The 22175-nt window shown below is 43.7% G+C and overlaps 1 protein-coding gene across 1 annotated transcript in view; it reads right to left on the reverse strand.

Annotated features, from left to right (window-relative positions):
- The window catches only part of RRH (retinal pigment epithelium-derived rhodopsin homolog), a 32513-nt gene extending 21308 nt beyond the window's left edge, over nucleotides 1-11205 (reverse strand). Inside the window, exons 1-3 of the mRNA XM_056555381.1 lie at nucleotides 11070-11205; nucleotides 4725-4915; nucleotides 3948-4047 (exon numbers count right to left, since the gene is read on the reverse strand). Coding sequence (XP_056411356.1) covers nucleotides 3948-4047; nucleotides 4725-4915; nucleotides 11070-11205 — 427 coding nt within the window. The remainder of the gene's footprint in view (nucleotides 1-3947; nucleotides 4048-4724; nucleotides 4916-11069) is intronic.
- Between the last annotated feature and the right edge of the window lie 10970 nt (nucleotides 11206-22175).

Consider the following 22175-nt stretch of genomic DNA (forward strand, 5'->3'; position numbering starts at 1 on the left):
CCAGATTGAGCACGTGTGCCATGCAGGGCGCATGTCTCAGGCTTCCTTGTCGCAGCACTGACAAGATGTTCTTCCTCTTGTCGGTCACAATTGTTCTCATTTACGGTTTTCGTGAATTAAGCCATGATTCGATTTCTTGATGACTTTTTGAATGAATTACTTTTAGCAGTTCCTCCCCTGTGTGACTCCGTTTGCCAAGGCAAACCATGTGAAGAACAGCGTTACACCGCCGTGAACAGCGTGGCACCACACATGGTATGCTAGAGGGGCACTGAGACTTGAGGACACGGTGGAGGATGGGGAGGCGGAGTCGTACACTAACACAGGACCAACGGCCTGAGAGCATGGAGGCCGAAGCGGTGTGACCTGTCCAAGTTGCTGTTGTGGTTGTGCAGAAACCACATTCACCCAGTGGGCCGTAAAGGACATGTATTGTCCCTGACCATAGTTACAGCTCCACACGTTGGTGCTGCCATGCACTTTGGTACACACCGACAGGCCCCAGGACTGGCCTACCTTCTGTTCCACAAAATTGTGCAGGGCTGATACTGCCTTCTTTGCAAAGAAATGACGGCTTGGGACTCTTCACCTCAGCTCAGCACAAACGGTCAGTTCTCTGAAAAGTGCAGAGTCCATCATTTGAAAAGGGAGGGACTGCAGCACCAGCAACCCTGACAGGAGCACATTCAGCTTCTGTGCCTTTGGATTAGTGGGCGCATACTGTTGTCTCTTGGACATGGCTTTGCCGATGGATTGCTGGCTGGCGAAGTAGGAGGAGCAGGAGCATCTGGAGCGACAGAAGATGGGTATGACACACAGCTCCTTTCGGCTGAGGTCGTGGAGCCTTGGCTGGCTGAAACAGGGAGCAGGGTGCCACTGGGTGATGTAGCAGACTGGACCACCACGGTTCTCCAAGGCCGCTTTATGGTGATGCTGCATATGTTGACGCATGGCTGTGGTGCCAACATTGGGACCCTGGTCATGCTTCCCCTTCTGCTGACATATCTTGCATGTGGCTATGTGAACCTCCTCCGGATGCTTGATGAAAAACTGCCACACTGCCGATAAGCTGATTTTTACCCCGACAGTCCGCACTGATTGACTGCTACTGCCGCTGACTCCAGGAACCACTGTTACACAACCTCCCGGGAAGGTAGGCTGCCGCAAAGCAGGTGGTCTGCCCCGAGCACGTTTGGCTCCAGACTTTCCACTTCTGCCACCATGCTGACTACCAACCATGCTACCAACTTGCTGGCTCAGCTGCTGCCTCACGGGCAACCAGCAACCCTCTTCTCCTGATGATGATGAGCCCCTTCTGCACCTGGCTCCCAAGTGCGATCGGCTTCATCATCGTCGACTTGTGTCTGCATGTCACTGATGTCCTCATCATGTTCCTCAACAGTGTCTGCTTCAGGAGCCTGAACGCTCGCAACATTACCTCCCATGTCACTCTTCTCATCACTACTTCCCCGCCTAGCAGAGGAAGCGGTGGATGTCTTATTCACTTCTTGGCTGAGCAGTAGATGCTGACTGTCCTCTTGTAGATCGTCCTCACTAAATAGTGGAGCTGAACCCACAGCATAAGATACTTGTTACGCCGAGCGCTCCGGGTCCCCGCTCCTCCCCGGAGCGCTCGCAACATCCTCGCAATTGCAGCGCCCCGGTCAGACCTGCTGACCGGGTGCGCTGCGATACCTCTCCCAGCCGGGATGCGATTCGCGATGCGGCAGGCGCCCGCTCGCGATGCGCGTCCCGGCTCCCGTACCTGACTCGCTCTCCGTCGGTCTTGTCCCGGCGCGCGCGGCCCCGCTCCCTAGGGCGCGTGCGCGCCGGGTCTCTGCAATTTAAAGGGCCACTGCGCCACTGATTGGCGCAGTTAGCTTAATTAGTGTGTTCACCTGTGCACTCCCTATTTCTACCTCACTTCCCCTGCACTCCCTCGCCGGATCTTGTTGCCATTGTGCCAGTGAAAGCGTTTCCTGTGTGTTCCTAGCCTGTGTTCCAGACCTCCTGCCGTTGCCCCTGACTACGATCCTTGCTGCCTGCCCCGACCTTCTGCTACGTCCGACCTTGCTCTTGTCTACTCCCTTGTACCGCGCCTATCTTCAGCAGTCAGAGAGGTTGAGCCGTTGCTGGTGGATACGACCTGGTTGCTACCGCCGCTGCAAGACCATCCCGCTTTGCGGCGGGCTCTGGTGAATACCAGTAGCAACTTAGAACCGGTCCACCAGCACGGTCCACGCCAATCCCTCTCTGGCACAGAGGATCCACCACCTGCCAGCCGAATCGTGACAATACTTCTGTGGGGGAGGGAACAGCACAGGACAGAGGCAATGGGAGGACAGGGAGATGTCTGATCGCGGGGGTCCCGCTGCTGGGGACCCCCGGGATCTCGGCTGCAGCACCCCTCTGTCATTACTGCACAGAGAAAACTGACAAATGATACAGGGGTCGGACCATCGTGACGTCATGCTCCGCCCCTCGTGACATCACGGCCTGCCCCCTTAATGCAAGTCTATGGGAGGGGGCATGACGGCCGCCTTGCCCCCTCCCATGGACTTGTATTGAGGGGGCATGCTGTGACATCACGAGGGGTGGAGCCGTGACGTCACGATGCCCCTGTATCGTCCATCATTACACACAAAGCGAGTTTGCTCTGTGCAGTAATGAGAGAGGGGTGCTGCAGCCGAGATCCTGGGGTTCCCCAGCGGTGGGACCCCCGCGATCAGACATCTTATCCCCTATCCTATGGATAGGGGATAAGATGTCTGTTTAGATGTACGTATGTGTGTATGTGGTATGCACTTATAAGGACGATGCACTCCAGTACGCTTAAAACAGTATGTGTCTACAACACCAGAAGGTGTTTACTTTTGGCTGGCCTTTCACAGTATCTAGGCCCTTAAGACTTTATCAGGAACAAAATGGTACACCACTTAGATGTACGTATGTGGTATGCACTTATGAGGGGAGGACAATGTGCTCCAGTACTCTTAAAACAGTATTTGTCTACAACACCAGCAAATGTGTACTTTTGGCTGGCCTTTCACGGTATCTAGGCCCTTAAGAGTTTAACAGGAACAAAATGGTACACCACTTACATGTACGTATGTAGTATGCACTTATGAGGGGAGGACATTGCGCTCCAGTACGCTTAAAACAGTATTGTCTACAACACCAGCAAGTGTACTTTTGGCTGGCCTTTCACGGTATCTAGGCCCTTAAGACTTTAACAGGAACAAAATGGTACACCACTTAAATGTACGCACAGGTTACACTTAACAGAGAACAATACGTTTTTAGTGCTCTGCTCTCCCTAACTGGCTAGCTACTATTAGCTTTTCAGTTGTTGTACACACCAGTGCTGCAGCATACGGTCACTGTATTCTACCCAAAAATGCACTTTCTCTCTATCTCACTCCCTTCCCTATCAGTGATTCTAGGCTGGATTTGGGCTTGAGGTGAATCGCTGCTGTAAGAAAGCTTTTCTGTGCAACACACACTTCTCTCTGTCCCTCTCTCTGCAATAAAATGCTAATGTGATTGGCCGCAAGATGGCTGCCGATTTATATAGGGCTGTGACATCATAGGGGTGGCTGGCTGCTGATAGGCTGCATGCTGCATGTGATTCAGGGTCATTGTGCTGACCCTTGTTCCCGCCTTCCCAGGATTCCTTGCCCTGTGTCCTTACATGTAGAGCCACCATCTTAGATGACCTGGAGCCTGGACCTCACTAAATGCAGTTTAATTAAGCGATTTGCACAATCAAATCCCGGTGATATTCACATTTGTTGCAAATCAAGTTTTTCCTGAAATTCGTAACAAATTCGGATTCGTCAGATTTGATTTACTCATCCCTAGCACACATATATGCAGACTATTTATTAAGAACAGTAGGCCATTTCTCAAAAGGGTGTGTGTAGAAACAAAATGAAATATATACGTACCTATGTCAGGTCGGCAGATAGTCAGGTACCGATCAATGGCAACTACAGTCAGAAGTCCAATACTTGCCATGCCAAAGAAAATGTTTAAGCCAGCATAGATCTAAAAGTCAACATTGATGAAGATTTAGTGTTCCTATTATTAAATAAAAGCTTTTTGTGTTTATTGTAGTTTTGTTTGTAAATTTTTCAGAAAAACACAGATGTGATTATTTCAAGCTAAATAATAGCATGCCCTTTCTTTATCCTTGTTTAGTAGTTAGGATGTGGTAAGTAGTGTACAAGTGTGTACTCTAAAAACTGTTCCGTCTATTAAAAAGCAGGAATTGTTTATTTGCATCTTCATGACCATCTAAAATAAAGAGAAATAAAGGAATTTTTCCACTAAGAGTAAAGCACTCTTAGCAGCCAGAGCTGTACAGCAGTGGCCTCTACTGGACAGTTGTAAACTACACTAGATACATAACCTTGATAACATTTACATTGAAAACTGGAGAATTATTTACTCCAAGCCATGGTTCTTATAATTACAGGCAAAGTAAAGATAGATTTATTGATTTAATAGACCCACGTAGTGAGCCTCATCGGGTGTGGCTTACAGGGAATATAATAGTCTCCAAATTTTCAATATATGCATACAATGATGGCCAATAAACAGTATAAACTAGAAGCCGTCTCTCAATTCCCTGATGTGAGTAAAAAAAATAAAAATAAAACATTGCACTCTAAAGTAGAAACATCTTTGTAGGGTAAATACTAAACGAATAATTGTTTTTATACCTGGCATCCTACATTTCCAAATTTCCAACTCCCATGTAAGTCAGAGGCTGCAGACATAGGATAACCAATTCCACTGACACCTATATCGGTGAATGCCAGATTGATGATGATGGCATTGGTTGCTGTACGAAGCTCCTTGTATTTAACAAAGATTCCTAATACAATTATATTGCTTAAAATGCTCACTACACCTGGGAGAAAAGATACAAAACCAAAGAGGATACAAAATAAGTTACTCAATAAACTTCTGAGTAGTTTGAGATACGGTTTGTAAAACATGTTTCATTTTAGTGGAATGCTATAGGTTTCAGTTGAATTCAACAGCACTCTGCTGCAGCGGAATGTCCGTGCCGGATTTCTGGCACAGAAATTCTGACATGTGAAAATGGCCTTAGAGTAGTGAGACTATGAAACACTCTTCAGGAGGAGGTGGTCATGGTGAACTCTAAAATAATTCAAAAGGGGCCTAGGCACATTTCTGGAGAGTAATAACATTACAGGTTATGGATACTAGATTTGTAAGGACAGAACGTTAATCCAGGAATTTTTTCTGACTGCCATATTTCGAGTCGGGAAGGACTTATGAACCATGGGGGAGATTTATCAAAACCTGTGCAGAGGAAAAGTTGACCAGTTATCCATAGCAACAAATCAGGTTGCTTCTTTCATTTTTCAGAGGTCTTTAAAAAAATGAAAGAAGCAATCTGATTGGTTGCTATGAGAAACTGGTCAACTTTTCCTCTGCACGGGTTTTGATAAATCTCCCCATATGTTACTATTATGGTCACATAAATTCTCTTCTCCCTTCCTGCACAAGTCACAGAGAAAACTCTCCCATAGAGTCATCTCCGACTATAATTTTCTATGGTCCATATGACTGCTAAATGCTGTTAAAATCATCTCAAGCTAGGTGGCTGCCCCCAAATTCACAATGATAAAAAAGATAAGAAGAAAAGGAGACTGAACAGTATCTGTAGTTGGTGTTCTACTTATTTTTTCCAACTTGTGCATTGTGATAGCTGTGCCCATTCAGTGAATCATTTGAACACATGTCTTGCTTAATCAAATCAATAGTAAAGTAGCAATCTTTGCAGATGATAAGAAACTCTGTATAGTGGTCAACACAATAGAGGACAGTGCACTGTGTATAGTAGATAACACAATAGAGGACAGTCCACTGTGTATAGTAGATAACACAACAGAGGACTGTGTACTGTTACAAATTGATCTGGATAAGTTGGAGGCTTGGGCTGGGAAGTGGCAGATGAGGTTCAACACTGATAAATGCAAGGTAATGCACATGGGGAGGAAAAATCCAGGCTGGGATTATGTATTAAATGGGAGAAGACTTGGGACGACTGATGTGGAAAAGGACTTAGGGGTCTTAGTTAACAGTAAATTTACAGTGGGGATCAAAAGTTTGGGCACCCCAGGTAAAAATGTGTATTAATGTGCATAAAGCCAAGGAAAGATGGAAAAATCTCCATAAGGCATCCAATTACAGATTAGACATTCTTATAATATGTCAACAAAAGTTAGATTTAATTTCCATTATTTACACTTTCAAAATAACAGAAAACCAAAAAATGGTGTCTGCAAAAGTTTGAGCACCCTGCAGAATTTATAACATGCACTTCCCCCTTTGGCAAGTATCACAGCTTGTAAACGCTTTTTGTAGCCAGCCAAGAGTCTTTCATTTGTTGTTTGAGGTATCTTTGCCCATTCTTCCTTACAAAAGTCTTCCAGTTCTTTGAGATTTCTGGGCTGTCTGTTACGCACTGCTCTTTTAAGGTCTATCCATAGATTTTCAATTCTGTTGAGGTCAGGAGATTGTGATGGCCATGGCAAAACCTTCAGTTTACGCCTCTTGATGTAATCCCCCGTGGATTTCGAGATGTGTTTAGGATCATTATCCATTTTTAGAAGCCATCCTCTCTTTAACTTCAGCTTTTTCACAGATGGCATCAAGTTAGCATCCAAAATTTGCTGAAATTTTATTGAATCAATTTTTCCTTCTACTCGTGAGATGTTCCCTGTGCCACTGGCTGCAATACAACCCCAAAGCATGATTGATCCACCCCCATGCTTAACAGTTGGACAGAGGTTCTTTTCATTAAATTCTGTTCCCCTTCTTCTCCAAACGTACCTTTGCTCATTCCGGCCAAAAAGTTAAATTTTAACCTCATCGGTCCACAGAACATGTTTCCAAAATGCATCAAGCTTGTCTATATGTTCATTTGCAAAGTTCAAACACAAATTTTTGTGGTGAGGACGTAGTAGAGGTTTTCTTCTGATGACTCTTCCATGAAGACCATATTTGTACAAGCATCTCTTTAAAGTGGACTAGTGTACCACAACTCCAGTGTCTGCCAGATCTTTCTGGAGGGATTGTGCAGTCAAACGTGGGTTTTGAATTGTTTTTCTCACAATCCTGCGAGCTGTTCTGTCTTATATTTTTCTTGGTCTTCCAGATCTTGCTTTAACTTCCACTGTTTCTGATGACTGCCATTTCTTAATTACATTCCGAACAGAGGATACTGACATCTGAAAACATTTTGCTATCTTCTTATAGCCTTCTCCAGCTTTGTGAGCGTCAACTATTTTCAGTTTCAGATTTCTAGACAACTGCTTAGAAGAACCCATGGTGCTGATTGTTGGGGCAAGGTCAGATGAGTCTGGGCATTTAAATCCTTTGAGATTGACATCACCTGGTCTCCTCAGATGGTGATTGAGAACAATCCATGACACTGGCAGGTCTCAGCTTTGCAAAGGGGGCAGTGCATGCTATAAATTCTGCAGGGTGCCCAAACTTTTGCAGATTTTTTTGTTTTCTGTTATTTTGAAAGTGGAAATGATGGAAATAAAATCTAACTTTTGTTGACATATTATAAGAATGTCTTATCTGTAATTTGATGCCTTTTTGAGATTTTTCCATCTTTAATTGGGTTCTTTATGCACATTAATACAAATTTTTACCTGGGGTGCCCAAACTTTTGATCCCCACTGTAGCTGTAGTGACCAGTGTCGGGAAGCTGCTGCAAAGGCAAATTAAATGCATGGGGTGCATCAATCGGGACATAGATGCCCCCGACAAGGAAATATTTCTACCGCTGTGCAAATCACTAGTCAGACCACACATAGAATACTGTGTACAATACTGGGCACCAGTGGGAGGACTACAGTACCCAGAAAGATTATCAGAATTAGGGTTATTTAGTTTAGAAAAAATAAAGCTTAGGGGGAGACCTAATAACTATGTATAAATATATCAGGGGACAGTACAGAGATTGTATCTTTAACAAGGGGGCATCCTCTACATCTTGAGGAAAGACGGTTTCGACACCAGCACAGACAGGGGTTCTTTACTGTAACTGTACTGGAACTCTCTCCCGGAGGAGTTGTTCATGGTGAACTCAGTAACTTGCAACATTTTTTGCCATTTAACCATTTAGAGTAAGGTCACATGGCGCCAACAGCAGTCACAAGAGCAAGCTCCGTGCTGCGGCCAGGTAGCTCTGTGTGTTCGCTCCTAGGGGCGGATTTCCCGTTGCAATAAGTAGACATACAAAGCTACCTGGCCGCAGCAGGGATCTCGCTGTGTGACTGCTGTTGGCACATCCGCAGTGGGAAATACACTGCAGATGCTTTCCTTGTGACCCTACTCTTAAAGGGAATCTGTCAGCTGTATTTGCTGCTAAGAGCTGCAGACCCTGCTGGATGTCAGTTAAGGTATAAAAGACAACTGTACCTTAACTGGAACTGATGGTGGTTGCCAAACTTATAAAATCATTTTTTTTTATTTCCCAGCCAGGTGTCAAGGAGGTGGTGGTGATCTGCTAAGTTATTATAGCTTGCCAGGCCCTCTTACTTGCCTGTACCTCACAGCTCTTTTTGCTTGATGTACAGAGCCCTGTAAGTCAATTTAGGAGAGGCTGGGAGGTATGGACAAGTGGGGAGGCCCGCAAAGCTGTGGTAACTGAGCAGATCAACACCACTACCTTGACACTTTGCTGAGAGGGGCTTGGAGGTGAGAGCAAGCAACCAGGTGTGCCAGACTGTGGCACTTGAGCAGATTGGCCCCTTATATCCTTGTACAGTCAGCAGCTGCACAGAAATCATGTATCTTAAAGAAGGGAGAGCCAACTGTCAGAGACAGGCAGGCTCCCTGCAGAGAAGGCAGGAACTGTTTATTAATATCATTGCCTTTGCAACCAGCCATGACACTTCCGGCTTCTATCCCTATAATCACACTGTGTAGTTGCAAGAACTATGGGTTCTTAGCAGAATGTAGTGTCATATTGTTCTTGTTATAGCGTATGGGTAATGGTGTTGGCTTAGTGGTATAGTTATAAGTTTAGTGAAGAAGCACTTACGATTAGATGATTAATTTTCTTCATCTTTATTTGATGTTTTCATTAAGTTTCCCACTTATTCATTCGGAATTAAATACATCAGTAGATTAAACGTTCACATGCGCTGGCAGAGATCTATCACACTAGAAGATCACCAGAGGTCTGGCATTTAATTCAAATTGAATAAGTGAGAATTTTAGGATTTTTTTTTCTTTAATTTCCAATGTAAAACTATAGCTAAACTTGTGGCTTTTTTAAATCTCACTATATTATTATAGCTTCCATAAACTACCATTGACATTAGATTTTGCCAGGATTTGTTAAGTGATAAGAGTTAAAAACTAACAAAGCAAAAACAAAACAATGGGAACCAAACCCATGGCCACTACCAGATGTGACCACTGAAGTTAAATACAATCAAGAAAAAATGTGGCAGAGTCAGCCCTATCGTGTACATGCCACTTGTGGACAGATATTGCACTATTTTTCTATTTTGAAGTTTTATACTTATTCTTTTACGAGGGTAGGACACGGGACTTGGGGGTGGGTGTTCTGTGGGGGTGGGGGGTTGGGGTTTATGGTTTTGTTTTGTCGTTTGTTTGTAAACTGCAAAATGTTTAATAAAACATTTCTGATAAAAAAAAAAAAAAGAAGAGTCAGCCCACCACATAAAGAGTCTAAAGGAGTCACAACAGGAGTAGCACTCCACCACACAAGGCTCCAGGGCCAGACGGCCTCCTTAATGAATACTATAAGAGAATCAGGGATGTTCTAGCTCCCCACCTCCACAAAGTTTTTTAATTTAGCTATGTCCTCAGGCTCTCTCCCAAGAGATGCTCACTGCGCTTATTACTACTATTAATCAGATAAATCTCCTGATCAAACTACTAACTACAGACTGATCTCCTTATTAAATGGAGATGTTAAGATTTATGCAAAAATGTTGGCATCCAGACTGATGCCACTACCTCCCCAACTTATTGGAGCTGACCAAGTAGGATTCACCCCAGGACGCCAGGCTCCCGATAACATCAGATGCGTCCTATCTCTCCTCCAGCACTGTGAACGACTTCGCACCCCTGCAGCTTTTCTTACACTTGATGCTAAAAAAAAGGCTTTGACAGAGTGAACTGGCAGTCCGCATTCTCCCCATTAGAAGCATTTGGCTTCTCAGGACCTATTCGGGTAGCGATTAGACATTATATTCAAACCCTGCTGCGATAGCTTTCGTCAATTGACCATATACATGTGAGTGTCCCATATATTGAAGTCTGCCAAACTTCTCATTACAAGGAGATGGCGGTCACTAGAGATTCCCAGCCTTATAGAACTTTTAAACATGGTGGACCTTTCCTGTAGCTATGAGAGGTTGTATGCATATGTTCACTCCCAGTACAAGACATTCCTTAAGTATTGGGGAGTGTGGCTCTCTAGCCCGCACTGCCCCCTCATGGGAGACGCCTAAACCACTGACCTCTGTCTAATTAACCGCTTTCACCCTTTGAACTTCACTGCGGCCTGTACCATGTACCAATACAATGCATATATGATTGATTGACACTGTCGGGATTCCCGCTTAAGATGATAGTCGATCTTGTATGCATCACTAATGTTTTCATCTGTGTTATTGCTCTTCTCCTTTTATGCTTATGTTTTAGTGCCCGTATAAGGGCTTTTTAGATTTTTTACTAACCTACTTGTATTACATTTCTCCTAATGTATTACTTTGTATTGATTACATTCTACAAATTGATATTTAATTTCAAAGCCTTAACAGGCACTGTACATATAAAAAGCAGGTTTAAATAAAGTTAAAAATAAAGATTAAAATAACTAACATGCAAATAGAAATCAACATACATGAAATAGGTTAGTGAAAGTGTGCATGGAGTCTAATTCATAATGGGTCCTGCAAGAATCTGACAAAAATAGATTATCTTTTTTCAGTGTAGATGTGAAAACAAATACAAATTGTGAAATTAAACAACCATACCTGCTGTAATAAGATAAGCTGCAACAATATTATGCTCTTGCTGGGAGAACACAGAATGGACTTCTGTAGGTGCAGCAGAAGAGTTGATGGAGACAGTTTCAGTTGGTGATGTTAAAACCTCTGGTGTTTTGTCCATCGTAAACCTACAATGTAGTGACTGCTAAACAATATGTTGTTTCATTATCCCATGAATTCCCTGAGAATTAAACTTCTTGTATAAATGAGAGGATTCTAGGGGGAGTTCTTGCCCCAGTAAAGCTTGTTAGCTAAACAAAGCCCAACACAGTGGCCCATATATTTACAACGAGGGGCTTAGTTTTCATTCAGAGCTTAAAAATGTCACATGCCCTTTGGAATGCAACAGATTACTCATTTGTATATAATTTATTGGGTGTAATAACCATTCCTAAAAGTTAGTAGGTATTCCCATATCAACAGCAACATTATTGCCACATGATTACACTATCACATAGATTTTTCACTGAAACACTTTTTTTCTTTTCTTACCGTTTCTTTCTGATTGTATTTATTTTTCTCATTTTCTTAAACATAATTATAGAGGAAGCCATATTGCCTGAGCTACTGTTCTGTTTATTCAAAAATATAATTCCACAAAAAAATGGTATAAGAAATACAGCATACATTAATAATAAGGAGGTCTAAACAGAATCACAAATGTATGTGGTGTTAATAAACACAAATATACATAACTATAACTGAAAAATAGCTATAAGTGACCTCCACAGCAGCCACAATGGAAAATCAAAAAAGATAACAGAGCTCCAAAGATCATCCCAAAACCTGAGGAAGTGCTGACATGTAGACAGGCTATCACGTAGTTTAATATACCTGTCAGGCTTCTATTTGTTTCCACTTGTTATTTTTTTCTGGAGTTTTTTGTTTTTTTGCAAAAAAACGCCAGAAAAACTGCCACAGATTTTTCCTGCGTTTTAACTTTGTATGGAAATTAAATTTTTGGCCCCTTTGGCAGTTTGCCTGCAGACGTTTTTATTTATTTATTTTGTTGGGTACCAAAAACATTTTTTTTAAATGATGCAGTAGGGATGGAAAAATAGTATATAAATTTATATTTTTTAGAGCAAAAAAATGCCAAGATTTCACAGAAAAAACGCCAAAGTCTCAACATGCTGTGATTATGAAAAACTGCCAAGGAGCAGGAAAACGCCAGAGGATTGAAAAAATGCCAAAGAGGAGTGAAAAAACACCAAACTGAAAAATGTCAAGTAGATTTGGCATTTTGCAGTTTCCTATTGACATGCAACTAACATCTGGCCGCTGCGTTTTTTCACTGAAAAAAACGCTGTACGACAGATTTGGCATTTTTTCTTAAAAAAAAAAAAAAAAACAAGTGGAAACTTAGTCTTAGGGAAATAATTAGGAAGAGATGAGTAACACCACCCTACCCATATTTTGTCAAATTTAGGACTACAACCTTCATGTTGCTATATAATACATTTTTATGAGATAGCAGTATTTAAAGGGGTACTCCACCCCTTGACATCTTAGGGCATAAGATGTCTGATCGCGGGGGCCCCGCCGCTGGGAACCCCCGCAATATAGCACGCAGCACCCACCTGCTCAATATAGCACGCACCTGCTCAATATAGCACGCAGCACGCAACAACTGTCACACCCCCTCCCATAGAATTGCATTGAGGGGGCGGGGCATGATGTCACATGGGGCAGAGTCATGACGTCACGATCTTCCGTCCCCGTGGTCGGGAGCCAGACCCTCCAGCGCTTCCGGAGCAGAAACAGGTGGGTGCTGCGTGCTATATTGCGGGGGTCCCCAGCGGCGGGTCCCCCGCGATCAGACATCTTATCCCCTATCCTTTGGATAGGGGATAAGATGTCTAGGGGTGGAGTACCCCTTTAATAGTGATTTCCATTGTGGGGGCTCTAGGGTCCTTCCAACGTACAAATGTTTTTCCGCGCCATGAAAAGAGCTTCCCTCAAGAATATCAATTGGTAGTGGGACCATTGCTCTTCGTCAACTATACCTAAAAGACAACCTTTGGGGTCAATTAAAATAGGACAATGTTAGATGAAATTGAGAACATCCATCACCCCCTCTAAGAATTTGGGAATATAGCTACAAGTCAACATCATATGGTAAAAATTTGATCTGGGATGGCAGTACCTATAGCATTCTGTAAAAGGACAACTACCCAAAATATGTAAACTAAAGTGAGGTAGCATTGGTAAAAGATAAAGAGCTGAGTGAGTCTGTTATTAATGGCAGGAGAGACATATAAATAGGAAGATAAAGCATCCTTCCACTCCTCTGTGGAAACCGAGGGAAGGCCAGACCTCTGCCTATCCTTAACTGGCAATCGGACCCCCTGTAATTTAGCAGAAAGAAAGTTATATACTGCAAATACGATTTCTCGAGATCCCTGAGATTTGTAATCCCTGATAAGAAAAAATATTTAAAAAAATTGGCAAAATAGAGCAGACCCAGGTGTGTCTGAGCCGAAGGAAGCGATAAAATGCCCCTCTTGGGAAATAATTGTCCTGCAAGAAAGCCCAGGTCCCCCTGCATGTCCCCAATAGTGCACAGATTACTACTAACCACTGCACAAAGTGGTGGCTGACAAGCTCCCTCCATGTATCTTAATGGGAAAGCTGAACATACATGAGTGCTGTATCTCTGGCTCTCCTATAGAGATAATGCAGGGGCTTTTCTGCAGCCAACCAAACCTAGGAGGTAAAATGATAAAGAGGCAGCCAAGCCCCAGTAGAACTTTGTCTATACCCGAAACAGGCCACAATTGCAGAAGACCTAGATAACATACTAGATGATGCTCTGGATTAGAAAGTACACAAGCCTGTGTCCATATTGCCAGATAATATAGCTTCCTTGCTATATATAATAGAGGAAATGGTCAGGTAAAGCCATACCACCCAGCCATCTCGGCCTCTACAAAGTGGCTAGTTTAAGTTTAGATTGAGTATTACCCTATAAAAAGGCAGGAAGTAAGACATTTAGTTGTTTAAAAAGGATATTGGTACAGGCCTAGTGGTGTGCGAAATAATACACTGTTCAAAAAAATAAAGGGAACACTTAAACAACACAATGTAACTCCAAGTCAATCACAGTTCCGTGAAATCACACTGTCCACTCAGGAAGCAACACTGATTGACAATCAATTTCACATGCTGTTGTGCAAATGGAACAGACCACAGGTGGAAATTATTTGGCATTTGAAAGAGATCACCAAGATGAGATCTTCACAGATGAAAGAAGGTTCACACTGAGCACATGTGACAGACATGACAGAGTCTGGAGACACCGTGGAGAATGTTCTGCTGCCTGCAACATCCTCCAGCATGACCGGTTTGGCGGTGGGTCAGTAATGGTGTGGGGTGGCATTCCTTTGGGGGGGGCACAGCCCTCCATGTGCTTGCCAGAGGTAGCCTTACTGCCATTAGGTACCAAGATGAGATCCTCAGACCCCTTGTGAGACCATATGCTGGTGTGGTTGGCCCTGGGTTCCTCCTAATGCAAGACAATGCTAGATCTTATGTGGCTGGAGTGTGTCAGAAGTTCCTGTGAGAGGAAGGTATTGATGCTATGGACCGTTCACCAGACCTGAATTCGATTGAGTACATCTGGGACATCATGTCTTGCTCCATCCAATGCCACGTTTCACCACAGACTGTCCAGGTGTTGGCAGATGCTTTAGTCAAGGTCTGGGAGGACATCCCTAAGGAGACCATCCACCACCTTATCAGGAGCATGCCATGTAGGGAGGTCATACGGGCATATGGAGGCCACACACACTACTGACCCTCATTTTGACTTGTTTTAACCCCTTAAGGACCCAGCCATTTTACACCTCAGGACCGGCCATTTTTTGCAATTCTGACCACTGTCACTTTAAACATTAATAACTCTGGAATGCTCTTAGTTATCATTCTGATTCCGAGATTGTTTTTTCGTGACATATTCTACTTTAACATAGTGGTAAAATTTTGTGGTATCTTGCATCCTTTCTTGGTGAAAAATCCCAAAATGTTATGAAAAATTTGAAAATTTTGCATTTTTCTAACTTTGAAGCTCTCTGCTTGTAAGGAAAATGGATATTCCAAATATTTTTTTTTTTCACATATACAATATGTCTATTTTATGTTTGCATCATAAAATTTACGTGTTTTTACTTTTGGAAGACACCAGAGGGCTTCAAAGTTCAGCAGCAATTTTCCAATTTTTCACAAAATTTCCAAACTCACAATTTTTCATGGACCGGTTCAGGTTTGAAGTGGATTTGAAGGGTCTTCATATTAGAAATACCCCACAAATGACCCCATTATAAAAACTGCACCCCCCAAAGTATTCAAAATGACATTCAGTCCATGTTTTAACCCTTTAGGTGTTTCACAGGAATAACAGCAAAGTGAAGGAGAAAATTCACAATCTCCATTTTTTACACTCGCATGTTGTTGTAGACCCAATTTTTGAATTTTTACAAGGGAAAAAAGGAGAAAATGTATACTTATGTTTGTAGCCCAATTTCTCTCGAGTAAGCACATACCTCATATGTCTATGTAAAGTGTTCGGCGGGCGCAGTAGAGGGCTCAGAAGCGAAGGAGCGACAAGGGGATTTTGGAGAGTACGTTTTTTTGAAATGGTTTTTGGGAGGCATGTTGCATTTAGGAAGCCCCTATGGTGCCAGAACAGCAAAAATCCCCCACATGGCATACCATTTTGGAAACTAGACCCCTTGAGGTACGTAACAAGGAATAAAGTGAGCCTTAATACCCCACAGGGGTTTCACGACTTTTGCATATGTAAAAAAATAAAAATAAAATTTCACTAAAATGTGTTTCCCCCCAAATTTCACATTTTTGCAAGGGTTAATAGCAGAAAATACCCCCCCCCCAAACATTGTAACCCCATCTCTTCTGAGTATGAAGGTACCCCATAAGTTGACCTGAGGTGTACTATGGGTGAACTACAATGCTCAGAAGAGAAGGAGTCATATTTGGCTTTTTGAGAGCAAATTTTGCTCGGGGGTATGTCGCATTTAGGAAGCCCCTATGGTGCCAGGACAGCAAAAAAAAAAAACACATGGCATACCATTTTGGAAACTAGACCCCTTGTGGAACGTAACAAGAAATAAAGTGAGCCTTAATACCCCACAGGGGTTTCACGACTTTTGCATACGTAAAAAAAAAAAAAAAAATCACTAAAATGTGTGTTTCCCCCCAAATTTCACATTTTTGCAAGGGTTAATAGCAGAAAATACCCCCCAAAATTTGTAACCACATCTCTTCTGAGTATGGAGGTACCCCATAAGTTGACCTGAAGTGCACTACGGGCAAACTACAATGCTCAGAAGAGAAGGAGTCATATTTGGCTTTTTGAGAGCAAATTTTGCTCGGGGGGCATGTCGCATTTAGGAAGCCCATATGGTGCCAGGACAGCAAAATAACCCCCACATGGCATACCATTTTGGAAACTAGACCCCTTGAGGAACATAAAAAGGCATAAAATGAGCATTTACCCCCCACTGGTGTCTGTCATATCTTTGGAACAGTGGGCTGTACAACATTTTTAATTTGCACAGCCCACTCTTCCAAAGATCTGTCAGACACCTGTGGGGTGTAAATTCTCACTGCACCCCTTATTACATTCCGTGAGGGGTGTAGTTTCCGAAATGGGGTCACATGTGGGTTTTTTTTTTTTTTGCGTTTGTCAAAACCGCTGTAACAATCAGCCACCCCTGTGCAAATCACCTCAAATGTACATGGCGCACTCTCCCTTCTGGGCCTTGTTGTGCGCCCCCAGAGCACTTTGCGCCCACATATGGGGTATCTCCGTACTCGGGAGAAATTGCGTTACAAATTTTGTGGGGCTTTTTTCCCCTTTACCTCTTGTCAAAATGAAAAGTATAGGGCAACACCAGCATGTTAGTGTAAAAAGTTTATTTTTTTACACTAACATGCTGGTGTAGACCCCAACTTCACCTTTTCATAAGGGGTGAAAGGAGAAAAAGACCCCCAAGATTTGTTAGCCAATTTCTCCCGAGTACGGCGATACTCCATATGTGGCCCTAAACTGTTGCCTTGAAATACGACAGGGCTCCGAAGTGAGAGCGCCATGCGCATTTGAGGCCTGAATTAGGGATTTGCATAGGGTCGGACATAGGGGTATTCTACGCCAGTGATTCCCAAACAGGGTGCCTGCAGCTGTTGCAAAACTCCCAACATGCCTGGACAGTCAACGGCTGTCTGGCAATACTGGGAGTTGTTGTTTTGCAACAGCTGGAGGCTCCATTTTGGAAAGAGTGGCGTACCAGGCGTTTTTCATTTTTATTGGGGAGGGAGGGGGGCTGTGTAGGGGTATGTGTATATGTAGTGTTTTTTACTTTTTATTTTATTTTGTGGTAGTGTAGTGTAGTGTTTTTAGGGTACAGTCACACGGGCGGGGGGTTAGAGCGAGTTTGAGCTGCCGCGCAAAATTTGCTGCATCGCAAACTTGCAGCCCGATACTCACTGTAAGCCCCCTGCCCATGTGAATGTACCCTGTACATTCACAGGGGGGGGACCTCCAGCTGTTGCAAAACTACTACTCCCAGCATGCCTGAGAATGTTTGGGAGTTGTGGTTTTGCAACAGCTGGAGGCACACGGGTTGGGAAACACTGAGTTAGGAAACAATGTTTCCCAACCAGTTTGCCTCCAGCTGTTGCAAAACCACAACTCCCAAACATTCTCAGGCATGCTGGGAGTAGTAGTTCGGCAACATCTTTAGAGCCAGATGTTGCCGAACTACAACTCCCAGCATGCTTGGAGTTGTAGTTTTGCAACATCTGGAGGACTACAGTTTGCAGACCACTAATACAGTGGTTCCCAATCTGTGCCCTTCCAGATGTTGCAAAACTACAACTCCCAGTATGCCAAAACTGTCCAGGCATGCTGGGAGTTGTAGTTCTGCAACATCTGAAGGGCCAGATGTTACAGAACTACAACTCCCAGCATGCCTGGACAGTAAGGGCATGCTGAGGATGTGTAGTTTTGCAACATCTGGAAGGGCACAGTGGTCTCCAAACTGTGGACCTCCAGATGTTGCAAAACTGAAACTCCCAGCATGCCCAGACGCCAAGGGCTGTCTGGGCATGCTGGGAGTTGTAGTTTACAGGGTCCTATTACAGCAATGCATGTCGCTTTACGGCGACGTGCATTGCTGTAAAGGGCCCGACCGTGGCTGAAGATCTACTCACCATCTTCCTCGCCGGGATCCGGGTCTTCAGGGACGAGGTAAGTACCGGGGCCGGTCCCCAGCACTCCCCCATCCCCCGCCGCGTCCTCCGGTCTTCCTCCCGTCCTCTCCGGACTTCCAGGGGCCGGGCAGGACGGGAGGAAGTAACCGCCCTCCCCCCTGCGATTGGTCGATTAACTAACCGACAGATCGCAGGGAATAGGAGTAGGTGGCAGGCTTGCCACCTCGCTCCGATACTTCAGCATGGTCCTGGCTGTCTGTGACAGCCGGGATCATGCGAAATTACAGGGTGGTCGGGTCCCAGAGACCCGATCAGCCCGGTATCGCCGCAGATCGCAAGGGCGATTTCCCTTGCGATTTGCGGCGATCGCCGACATGGGGGGCCTACATGGCCCCCCTCGGCGTTTGCCCTGGATGCCTGCTGAAGGATTTCAGCAGGCATCCGGTTCCGATCTCTGCCCGGCGAGCGGCAGAGACCGGAAAACGCCATGACGTATGCATACGTCATGGGTCCTTAAGACCCAGGGTGTGATGACGTATGCATACGTCATGGGTCCTGAAGAGGTTAAGGACAATACATCAAAGTTGGATCAGCCTTTAGTGTGGTTTTTCCACTTTGATTTTGAGAGTGACTCCATATCCAGACCTCCATGTGTTGATAAATTTGATTTCCAATGTTAATTTTTGTGTGATTTTGTTGCCAGCACATTCAACTATGTTAAGACGAAAGTATTTCATACGATTAGTTTATTCAGATCTAGGATGTGTTATCTTAGTGTTCCTTTTATTTTTTTTGAGCAGTGTATATATAGACATTTTGGTAAAATTAGTCCACGGAGAAGTATCATGTAAGAAAACTTTCAGAGCGCTGCCCCCCCCCTTCAATCTCCTGTCTATGGGAGAGCCATTCTGGTATCTTCGTCTCTCCCATAGAGCTATTTAAAGGGGGAGTGGAGGCCCCAACTATGGATGGGGGTCATGACGCGCCGCTGTGAAGGAGAGCCAGGGCTCCAAACAGGAGATTGCAGGGAGCCACAGCGCTCAAACCCCCCTGCGATCTAAAACTTATGCCCTATCCTTTGGATAGGGAATAAGTTTTCTTAGATGATACTTCTTTAACTAAGTTGATGAATCCAGGTACTGCCAAAAGGTAAGGACGCCCACATTTAAAAATTTATCATTTAAATACGAGAGGAGAGAGAGTACATATTTAGATATTATTCTGATTTAAAGTCACTGCAAATAATTATCCCCAGGTACTTAAACTTTTCAGGTTACTGATACAAGGGGAGGCTAAGCCCTATTCCCACTATGATGCAGATCAGCTACAACGCTATATAAGGGGAGGTCGCACTGGTGCAAAATACTGATGAACAACCACACACATGCCTTCTATTTATAAGGGGGGTTGTTGCCTAGTATTAAAATTGCACACAGATAAGGCATATACAAGGGTGGCAGTGACATGATAACATGTAGTGCACCATGCTTGCTTACAACCAAATAGTGACGCCCATACTAAAACTTTTTCAGCCACATTCAAACTGCACACATCCATCCAATATAAAAAGGCAACACCAAAGTCCCCCAATTAATACAAGACTGGAAAAATCTCTAAAACTGTCAATAACAGAGAGTGCCAAGGGAAGCGTTTCCCTTGGAGAGGACATGAAAATAATATCGTGTAGAGGCCCACCATATCCTCCCTATCGCCAGTCACTATACTTCAGGTACTGAGTGTGCTGAAGGAGACTCTGACTCAAGGGCTCGATAGCAAACCCCTTTAGGGCAGGGTTACATGACACAAATCCGCAGCGTAACCTGACCCTTAGTGTGCCTACATCTGCTCGTAGTGGCAATGCGCACGGCAACTCGCACAGTGATTTGTCCTGTGTGACTGTGACAGGGGGGAACAGCTGGAGGCACACTAAGGGTTGGGTCACCGGCAGATCCGCAGCGTAGAATACACTGCAGATCCGTGTCATGTGACCCTTAAATGGATTTTCCCAGACAACTTGGCTTTTACTGTGGCGAACAAATTTTCCAAAACAAATTTTTTGTTTTTGTTTGGAATGGCTCTTTAAAGGGAGTGACCAGTGGTCCCTCAATTTACAATATTAATTGGTTCCAGGACCACCATTGTATGCTGAAACCATTGAATGTTGAGACCATAACTATGGAAACCTGGTAATTGGTTCTGAATCCACCAAAAAATAGGAAAAATTGAGGATTTAAGAAAAATAAGTGGATAACTAATACAGATAAAGAAAGGCCTTATGTATAAAAGTAAGAAAGAGCTGCTGGAAGCTGTAAATCACTGGAGAAAAAGTTTCTTCAAGGTGCTGTACAGTACACGCAATGTGGTAAAAAAGTGCATACACTTCAGTAATACAGGTGTTTTACCAGTAAAATGCCCATTCTGATTGGTCAGGTTTTAAATTACAATCGTCCAGAAAAGACCATTGTATGTTGAAACTGTTGTATTTTGAGGCCATTGTAAGCTGAGGGATCACTGTACAATACATAAAACATTTTTAAAATCTTTACGGGTTGTTGTTTCCATTCTGGCCACTAGACTTAATACAAAGCTGACACTTCCTCATCTTTACAGATCATTTCCCAGTAATGCCCACCTTTTCAACACAGACAGGAGTACAGTGAAAATAGACAACAGGTACAGTGGGGCAAAAAAGTATTTAGTCAGCCACCAATTGTGCATGTTCTCCCACTTAAAAAGGTGAGAGAGGCCTGTAATTTTTATCATAGGTATATCTCAACTATGAAAGACATAATGAGAAAAAAAAATCATAAAATCCCATTGTCTGATTTTTAAAGAATTTATTTGTAAATTATAGTGGAAAATAAGTATTTGATCACCTACAAACAAGCAAGATTTCTGGCTCTCACAGACCTGTAACTTCTTCTTTAAGAGTCTCCTCTGTCCTCCACTCGTTACCTGTATTAATGGCACCTGTTTGAACTAGTTATCAGTATAAAAGGCACCTGTCCACAACCTCAAACAGTCACACTCCAAACTCCACAATGGCCAAGACCAAAGAGCTGTCGAAGGACACCAGAAACAAAATTGTAACCCTACACCAGGCTGGGAAGACTGAATCTGCAATAGGCAAGAAGCTTGGTGAGAAATCAACTGTGGGAGCAATTATTAGAAAATGGAAGACATACAAGACCACTGATAATCTCTTTCGATCTGGGGCTCCACGCAAGATCTCAACCCGTGGTGTCAAAATGATCACAATAACAGTGAGAAAAAATCCCAGAACCACATGGGGGGACATATTGAATGACCTGCAGCGAGCTGGGACCAAAGTAACAAGGCTACCATCAGTAACACACTATGCCGCCAGGGACTCAAATCATGCAGTGGCAGACCTGTCCCCTGCTTAAGCCAGTACATGTCCGGGCCCGTCTGAAGTTTGTTAGAGAGAATTTGGATGATCCAGAAGAGGATTGGGAGAATGTCATATGGTCAGATGAAACCAAAAGTAGAACTTTTTGGTAAAAACTCAACTTGTCATGTCTGGAGGAGAATGCATCCAAAGAACACCATACCTACTGTGAAGCATGGGGTTGGAAACATCATGCTTTGGGGCTGTTTTTCAGCAAAGGGACCAGGACGACTGATCCGTGTAAAAGGAAAGAATGAATGGGGCCATGTATTGTGAGATTTTGAGTGAAAACCTCCTTCCATCAGCAAGGGCATTGAAGATGAAACATGGCTAGGTCTTTAAGCATGACCATGATCCCAAACACACAGCCCAGGCAACAAAGGAGTAGCTTTGTAAGAAGCATTTCAAGGTTCTGGAGTGGCCTAGCCAGTCTCCAGATCTCAACCCCATAG

The sequence above is a fragment of the Hyla sarda genome, chromosome 1, assembly GCF_029499605.1.
Source record: "Hyla sarda isolate aHylSar1 chromosome 1, aHylSar1.hap1, whole genome shotgun sequence".
Taxonomy (NCBI): domain Eukaryota; kingdom Metazoa; phylum Chordata; class Amphibia; order Anura; family Hylidae; genus Hyla; species Hyla sarda.